We start from the raw sequence: 9,606 nt of genomic DNA on the forward strand, positions 1-9,606 counted from the left end.
ATTATCCAAAAGGCATATATAAATACCATTGACACCTTAGAAAATCACATTAGCAATGGGCTTTTTCTCTGATCCCAGACAATTGCTTTTGGTGTTAATGAATTCACTATTGCATCTGTAGCAGAACACTCTCAGTAACCTTGTTGTAAAACCTGATTATAGTGTATATTTTGCTCCTGTTGGGCATACCAAATTGTTTACTTTTTGGTGAATTCAAAATGTATGTTGGTGAAGTCAAACTATGTCCTCAGTGATTTATGTGGTTGTTTTGCACAGAATTCCCCTGCAGGCAGCGACAAACCGCAATTATGCCTCTGTATCCGAGCTCAGCAGAGAGTATCGTGAGGCAGTACTCAGTGAAACAGACCCTCCTGTGAGTTCATGATTGTACCCCTTGACTGACCATGACCGTCTGGCACTGCTAATGCACGAGAACTGGGCAAAATACAGCCACCATTACCACTGTTTACACAAAAACACATGCTTGTTTCTGTCATCCTAATGTGTGATACTTTGTTTTGTTTCCTAGTTGTAGTTTTCTGTGTGAAAAGGCTTTGGTGTGAGTGACCCAGTTCAGCGGCAACAGCAGCGGCACAGGGCAATTTTTGTTATCTCCCCTCACCTCTAAACACATTGCAGCACAGCACAGTAGGTAGCTACATCCAATCTCACACTGACCCTGAAAGTCCTATTTTTAGTCAGCTAATAAGGTATCCAGTGAGACTTAAAGTCGATACATTATACCACATACAAGCACAGGGCGATTTTTTAAAACCTTTTTCTTTACAATGCAATAAATGTTACATGACTATTAAAACAAATGGTAAAGCTACATTAGCAAGAAATTAAGAGTAGACTCTTTGACAAACACTGATTTACAATTTTACACTGTTACACTTTCTCAGAGTGAAGTTTAATCAAGAGCACTTTTAAAACAATTTTAGTGGTGGCCTTTTAGTTTTTGTGGACTTCTATTTCTATCAATAACTGACAGCTGTTGAGACTGAGACCAAATAGGGCAAATGCAAATCAGGGCAGATCCCTTGTTGTTGTGAGACTCAACCCTCCCTCTCCACCTACCCAAAACTATCGCTGTAGGAAATGGCTCCTTCTTATCCAAGTGATTATTGTATGAGTTGAGACTCTGGAGAAATGACCAAGCTGAGCAGCTAGGTCAGCCATGTTTGGATCCTGGATCCTAAAAGTTATAAAGCTGTAAAAAGCAAGCAAGAAAGTGTGTATATACAGAATAAGTTTCATGTTGATGTCACATTATGCGTTGACATGCAGGTTGCATATTAAAACCCTTCACTGACTAGCCTGACAAGCCAGACCCACATGAAGATGTTGGGTCTGGGAACTCACCATTGACAGGGCTCAATCCGAGGGGCAGGATAAACGGTTGTCTTTCAAATTCCCTCTGCACGCAATAGGATAGCGCTACAACCAGGCAGAGCAACGAAGAAGGTAGCGGAGCTAGTTGATAGATTAAACTTTTGCCTTATCCGGTCGGCAAAACTCCGAACACATCTTCCTTTTTTAAGAATTTAAAAATTCTTTTTTAATTTTAATTTCCGTTTTTTGTTCTTTTCTCAAAGAAAAGCTTAACTCCAAGTCTTCCAGAGGACCGCTGTTCCCAGCAGCAGCAGCCATAAGCCCGCCCACCGACTCTATACACGATGTGATTGACCTGACCAGAGTTTGGTTTTTCCAGCTCGCAAGTCAACGGAGAGTGCCTAGGCCTAGAATTAAATTTGCTGCCGCTAGGGCGCGTCTAGATTTCTAGGCTATTCACTGACATCATGTAAAAGAAATCCCTCCATAGGTCAGTTCCATTTAGTTTGAGTTTGGTCACTTACAATTAAATAAAAAGTTAAGTGAAGTTAAGTTACCTGTGATATTTAATCAAGAAAGTTAAATAGTGTTCATAAACTTTTCACTGTCAATATGATATATTGTAATACATTAAACTTCCCAGCAGTATGTAAAGTAGTTAAAATTAGCCCTACCTCGACCAGATAGAACATTTAAAGGGGAAGAGCGCTACTTTTATACATCAAAGTCCATTTACAGTTCTTGGGGAGTTCTACTGCATATGTGGAAAAAGTTGAATAAAGCCTTTTGTGGCTCCAGAGGGAGCTGTGTGGAACTTGATAAATGTCCTCAAGTAACTATTAAGTCACTTGAGTCAGTGACCGATATGTCTGTGGTCAAATTGCATTGTGGGTAATGTTGGTGCAAAATTATAGGATTGCAATGCTAAATCAGTGGATGACTCTTTTAACTGCTTACATATTATGAATGCATTGTCATGACAATTCAATAATATACAACTACATTTACTTATACTTCTCTCTAACATGTTGCTGTTAATACCTGATACTGTGAAATTTAAAGATCTGAATACTTCCTCTACCAATGTGTATAATCTGAAGGCAGAGTACAATGACAGAATCAAATATAGGACACATGTTGAGTTGCAGAACCCATCCCACTGCAGTGTGCCCCAGCCTGGTCTGATGGCATATGGTGCGATCTGCTCCGCCAATCAGCTCCCAAAGGCCTATTGCTAAAAATGTATCGGTGGAGATATGGGCTTCTATTTACAACTGTAAGCTTTTTGGAGTTCTTTCCAAATCTGACAATTATATGAAGGAGCTGGTGCCACCATGTAGGGGACTGAGCCACTTTTTGGAGGCGTTGTACCCCATTTTTGTGAGACCCTCGCTGTGAATATTGTGTAGGTCACTCAAGTAAAGGGCTGCTCCAAGTAGCATTACAGCACACAGCTACCAGGAAGAAGAGGGGAAGAAGTGTATACTTAAATGCACTACATAGATCAGAATTACATTCCCTAAAGGAAAACATGTGACAGGAAATGAGCTAAGTAGCGTTGATGACAGCCGATGCGGTCAGACTCATTTTGGCTTGAGTGGAAGTGGCCGAGTCCATTTGGAGACTGCATGGCCAGATGGGAGATTGACTGCAGGCAGTTATGAGTTATATCAGCACTTTTAAGAGCTGGAACTAGTCCACACTTTGAGGAGGAAAACAGGGAACCGTATAATTGATTTATTAAGCCCTGGCAATGATGCTGCAGTGATACCATTGTGTCAGTCACTGAGGGTTTGTTGCATAATGCATATCATTCTCTCTCTAAACATTCACACCATGCAGCAGCAGTATCACAGATGGCCTCATTTTAACAATTAAAGGGTTACCTGGCAGTATAGATTGCAAACATTGTAATAATCTAGACATGCTACTCTTTGATATGAGGGGAAAAGGACTTAATTAGATGAGCATGAGACTTGATTTATTGCCTCCTGGAGGTAAAAGCTGTCTGAGTGTGTGTGTATGTGCGTGCACGCGTGTGCATATGTGTGTGTATGTGTCTTTACTGATATACTGTACATGTGAGGTTTGAGCACAGAATTAGGGTGATAGCGAGAGGAGGTGACCAGCCTAATTCTGAGTGGGCAAACAAGTAATAATAATAATAATAGCACACATCAGCACTGATGTGGGTGAAGGCTTGTGGAGCGTGAAAAGGAGAGGTTATTGAGCAGGACAGGCACAGAGTGGAAGTTAGGAAAAAGCATCACTGAAATTCATCACCCTGGCAGCAATATGTGCAATTCAAGGCTGTGGATAATGGCAAAACATTATATATCGTTATGTATATAATGTAAATGTAAATGTCTGAAATGCAGGGTTGTGGTCGCAGCTGCTGCTTCATTTCAAAACGGCTTTCAAGAGAGTGCAAGAACAGATGATTTATTGGGTAAACACTTCTCACCTCACTATGTATGACTTCCATCAATTATATCAGAAGGTTAACCCCCTTTATCAAAGCTGCATTTAACTCGACAGAAAATATTGTTTTGGTCTGTGCGAGAAAGTGCTTTTATCCACTCAAAGGAGCAGTAAACAGAATAAGAAAAAGTGTACAGGGGGATTCAGCGCTCCTCAAAGGCTCGAGAAACCCAATAACACTGTTTGTGTGTGTGTGTGTGTGTGTGTGTGTGTGTGTGTGTGTGTGTGCTTCAAGTACAACACCATCTGTCTAACTGTGTCAACTCCTGTGTCAAACTGACAGAACGATAGTTATGTATTGTAACTCCAGATTCTATGAGTATAGGCGCAGCCCTCCAAAGGCTATCGCTATTGGGTTTATCCCTTCGCGCAAGCGCAGTCGTGAAGATTTTTTTTCCCGCCGTTGTGTCCAGCACGGGCCTCAACTATGTCCGCAGATACTGTATATTACATAAGGGGAATCGTTGCTCTGCTCCCAACATCAGCATTTTCTTCAGCTAATGTTATTGGAGCAGGTGGCCCGAACCTCATAGAATCTGGAGTTATAATATGTAACTATCATTCTATTTCTTATAGGCTTCGCCCTCTAGTGGAGCTCTGGTGCCACTAGAATGACCGACAGATTCTCCTCCTGGATGCGTTCCAAGAAGCGAGGGATCAGAAGAACCGGGGGAAAAGTGTATAGAAGGGCTTTGGGCCAGGGTTGGTGGGAGAAAGTTCAAGGAAAACCACAGTGTGCACTGTGTGTTCTCTTGTAAGGCGAACAGATCCACTTCCGCTTTTCCGAACCTGCTCCATAGCTTCTGAACAACAGTTGTGAGAGGGCCCTCCCCTCGACATAAAGTCTGTCACCCGGTTCAAAACCCTGGGGATGTAAACCGCTTTTGAGGGACAACAGATGTCTGTGGGCCCACAGCAGGAGGCTTCTGCTATCTCTAAAAACCAGACATTGGTTTATGTACGCTGCTGCTGTAATGTCTGTACACATGACGACATGCCAACCCGCTACCACTGGGGTGAAGTGCTTTCATACTTTCAGCACTGTGGACAGCTCCAGGCAGTTTATGTGGGGGAGAGTGGGAGGTGGCCATCCCCCTCCCACTAGCTATGATTCGCACATTCCTCCCCAGCCGGTAAGGGATGCGTCCGTGTACACTGTCACGTATGACTTCACTTTGCCCAGGGGAACCCCGGCTGATAGGGTCCGGGGTTTCCCCAATATGCCAGGTCTGACTGTAGAGAAGGAGGGATGGACAGCCTTTGCCACTTGTGGCGTATTGGGTCGACGTACTGATGATGGAACCACCTCTGGTAGTTTTTCTCAGGTCGAGGAGACCCAGGGTGACTACCACGTGACTTGCCAACATCATGCCCAGAAGATGCATCACAGACAGTCGTGTGTGGTGTGTATCAGTAAGCAGGGTACGTGGTTGCTTATGGGCCCAGACCAATCAAGGGCCCGCCTGACTGGAAAATATTGATTGACAGCCAGGGCCCCCTATCGCATTTTCATTACTCGCGACCGGGCCGCAAGATTACGAATCCCACTGTGGCCATGCCAAGACCCGCCCTACAAAGCAGCTCGATTGGTTGGGGTTAGGCATTTCACCATAGTGGGGAAACAAATATCGCGACCGGGCCCTTTCACACTGTCAACAACCAATGGGTGCGCTCCCTCCAGCTCCAAACAGGAAGCAACAAACGGCTAGAGCCCGTGTGGTTTATAATTGCTATGGCGCAAGGGGGTAAGCTTTGCTTCACAACTCGAACCTCCTATGGTGCCATTTTGATGCTACAACTATATCACCTCTCGTTAGCATTCCATTGACTGCCATTCATTTTGACGTTACTTTGACAGCAAACAACTTTACATCTGAAGCGTTTAAAGACTCTATTTGTCCATTGCTTATTTCTAAAGAAACACGACAATGTATAAAAGGCTCCATTACCTTGTATCTCACATTATGGCTCTGTCGCAACGATTGTGTCATAACCAAGCGACTTACTGTCGCATAATAGAGGAATTACCGTATAGTACAGGAGAAGCTTGCAGGCAGTTTCGACTTACATTAGCTGTTTAATTACTAATGTTAACTAGCATTTTAGTTAGCAATAATTAGCCTGTGCCCATGTTATCTCCTTACATATACCTACGCTCTCCGTCTCTGCAAGATTGGGAATGATTGAGATTTCTCTTGGCACAGCTACCAGAAGACTTACAACTTTCAGACAGATTGCTCACGTCACATTTACGTCGTCTCTCTCAGTTGGAGGCTGCGCAGTAACTCTCAGCCCTCTACGGAAAAATGCTTCTAATATCCTTCACTGGTCTCAGTCCAGAGCAACGGGATCTGTTGGTCCATTCTTATATACTGCCTATTCTATGGCGCCGTGCCGCGCTACGCGCTAAAGAGGGAGAGGTGCCAATTTTCATCCCTTCTGAAGAGTGTCATCCAACAGGAGTTTTACTGGCGGATAAACGATTTGTAAAGGCAAGAAAGAGGTCGCAAGCAGCGGTAAGAAGTGGTGCTGCAAGAGGACACAGACCTGTACCAATCCTGGAGGAACTTTCATGGTTGAGCAATTTTGTGAAACACAGGCCGACAGAAACAAATGTTGAGGTGAGCTGAACATGTTTGTTTTCATTATCCTTGGTTCAATCAGCTGGTGTCTGTCTTTCCATCTGGTGTCTGGGCTGGTTGTAATTTGATCAGCTAGTGTTAAATCAGCATTATTTATTTTTCTAAAGCCTAAAGTTTGAATAGCCTAATTAAGGTTTGTTAAACCTGATTGTTGAATTTGACGTGGCCTATATATTAACGTTGATGTTTTTATATCAATCCAGACATGCAGCCCAGCGATCAAGGCTTCACAGATGTGTGGCCCAGCATCTCTAACACTTTGTGGTCCATCAGAGATGGAAGCCTGCGCCACAGATTCCACCGAATTGATGAGGTCCTCCTCACCGTGCCAGTCGACCCCACCACCCCTCGCTATCCCAGTTTCCCACATCGCCCATGCTGTTCCGACAGCGGTGGCATCCGCATCATCTCTCTCTGTGTACCCCAAGAAGGAGGAAGAGACGGATGGCACACGACGACTCTGTGGTGGCAGCACATCTGGCATAGCTCAAGGAGCACAGGAAGAAGATGTGGACTGAATTCAAGGAGAGCCAGGAGACGTTTTCACAGCTTGTGACGTCTCCTATGGGATGCTTTTTCAAAGTCCTTGTGGACATAATGGAGAATGTCAATCCACAGGTTCATGAGAGGCTCAAGCAGAAACTGTACCAGATGATGTTTGAGCACACCCAGCAGCTCCCGCGATGAATGTCACATTTCGAATGCAGATTTGAATGCACCTTATTGCTAATGATATACCTTTTATAGTCCTACTATCATTTAGCACATTTTATAAGCCTTCTTTCTTTATATTTTCTACTTTATTGTGTATATTTTAAAGTCATTATTATATTGTTATGTTATAGGCGTTATCATATTGTTTATCTTTTCATTAATAAACCATGGTTTTACGTAAGCGCTGTCTGCTCTTTTTGTGGTCAAAGACAAGTGGGTAACATTACCCAAGGGAAATGACCTGGCTGAAAAACTAGTGTGACATAATGCTCAAAACGGCATTAAGTTATAAAAACAGATAATTACTAAGTTATTAAGCTAGATACTTACAATCATACACTCTTACAGATATGCCATACACTCTGGAATGTTGATGGCTGACTTGGATACAGTTGCTAATGTGTGCAATTGGTGTAGAATAATAGGCAGCCAAGTGCACATGAGGACATATGATAACTGCTGCCATATACTCTGGAATGTTGATGGCTGACCTGGGTACAGGTGCTAATACTGTATAATGAGAGACATCCTGGTGCACTGGAGGATGCTATTCATATGATAACTGAAAAATATGGGCCACAGTATTGAAACAGATCACCTCAGTATTATATTACGTAGGCTATGGCGAAAGCTCTGCGTGGAGCTTCTGCAGAACCATAGTTCTCTCTGCTTAATATGATCTGTGCACTGCATAAGCTGATTATTACAAACACCTAATGTGATTTAGAAATGAATTTGTTTTTTAACAAAACATGAAAGGTTAAGTAGTGGCCATTAAAAAGTTTAAAACTAAATCTAGGTTTACAGTGCTCCCTTTAGCAGTTTTGTGGACTGTTGCATTGCAAACATTGCTAACTGTTGCTCGTAAAGGCTACCCACTTAGTGAGCTGCTGGCTACAAACAAATGTTCCTTTAGGATAGTCTTGCATTGCCTATAGAGAGATTGCCATAAAGAACTGTGATGTTAAGGCCCTGACGCACCAACCTGACGGCCGGCCGTCTGCAGAAAAAGCAGTTGGATTGATCAGTCAGCTCCCCGAGGTCAAAAAAGTGCCTCGGAACACACCGAAGCGACGCCAACTTGAGCGTATGTTCTGCGTGAGACGTAATACGTCTTCATAACAGCAAGTGGCACTAATCTGTATTGTTGCCCAAAAAATGAGAACCAGAAATGACGAACGCGTCACGTGGGTCTGGCTTCTCCCGAATTTCAAAGCCGAGCATTAATGCCAGCTCGTTCAGAATACAATCTCGTATTTTACGAAAATAGTTGACCGAAACGTGTGACCATGCAGTTGCTGAATCTATGTTCATTTTAGATCGACAAAGGTTAGTTTAAAAGACTTTCGTCAGATTTTAAGCAGCGTTTGTCACGCTAACACAAGTGCACTGATTCGCTAGTCAAGGGCTAGCGCTCCACCAATCAGATTGGTCATTGAGTCCGACTGCCCTCCCTCCGATTCAACATGTCAAATCGGCCAAAATTAAGGCGGACGGCCCCTCCGACGGACGACAGAACGGAACACACCGAACAGACATGAGTCACTGACCTCGCCAGACTGTCTGACGGCCGATTATCGAGTTGGTGTGTCAGGGCCTTTAAGGCCTCGCTTCTACACATGTTCTGGAATAGGCGGGGAAAAAAACGCTCTGGGTTGTTTGCATTTCTTTAAACCAATCACAATCGTCTTGGGCAGTGCTAAGCTCAGACGCAGCAACGGTGGCTCTGCAAAATGTTCTCGGTAAGGAACTTGTTTTGGTGAAAAAAACCACAAACAATATTAAATTAAATGTAATTGTTAATAGTTCACACAATACAGTAACATGACCTTTTTAAATTAGCTGGATACCTGGTTAAATGTAATTTGCTCTCATCAGTGTATCGCCGTGTGTACATTGTCTATAGCAATCCCCACCAATTGGTCCCAAAACGTCCCAGTTAGATAGCAAATGACATAAACATATTCTCATATCATATCATATCATATCATATTCCTCCTGATCTGCTGCCTCTCAGTGAACGCTGGAGGATGCTGACTTAAGAGCAGCTCTGGGTTCCTGCAAAGGCCAATGAGATTTGTTACTGAATAATAAAGCACAAACTTATTGTGCAATGATGCATGCACTTTTATTCACGATTGAGTGTTTCTATTATTGAGTTATTTTCCCTTTCTTTCTGGGTTCTTTCATATTGCTGTGTCAAGTGTTATTGATGTTGATGTTCCTCCCTCATCACTGAGAACTGTCTCTTTTTGTTTCTCACTCAGAAACTTCTGTGGATAGATGCTTATGCACCCAAATAGTCTGCACTTGTACAGCAGGGGAAACTGAAATGAAATGTAAAAAGTTCAGAAATTATTACATTTCATGACATGTCATTTAGCTGACGCTTTTATCCAAAGAGACTTACAATTAAGTGCGTTCAACCTTGAAA

General features: G+C 43.0%; 1 protein-coding gene across 1 annotated transcript; it reads left to right on the plus strand.

Annotated features, from left to right (window-relative positions):
• Nucleotides 1–6,064: 6,064 nt before the first annotated feature.
• On the plus strand, nt 6,065–7,297 carry LOC114547385 (uncharacterized). Its single transcript, XM_028566724.1, has 2 exons — nt 6,065–6,437; nt 6,662–7,297. The coding sequence occupies exons 1-2, from the start codon at nt 6,123–6,125 to the stop codon at nt 6,974–6,976; spliced, it is 630 nt and encodes a 209-aa protein (XP_028422525.1). The 5' UTR covers nt 6,065–6,122; the 3' UTR covers nt 6,977–7,297.
• The last annotated feature ends 2,309 nt before the right edge of the window (nt 7,298–9,606 follow it).

Source organism: Perca flavescens, chromosome 20 (genome assembly GCF_004354835.1).
Source record: "Perca flavescens isolate YP-PL-M2 chromosome 20, PFLA_1.0, whole genome shotgun sequence".
Lineage (NCBI taxonomy): Eukaryota > Metazoa > Chordata > Actinopteri > Perciformes > Percidae > Perca > Perca flavescens.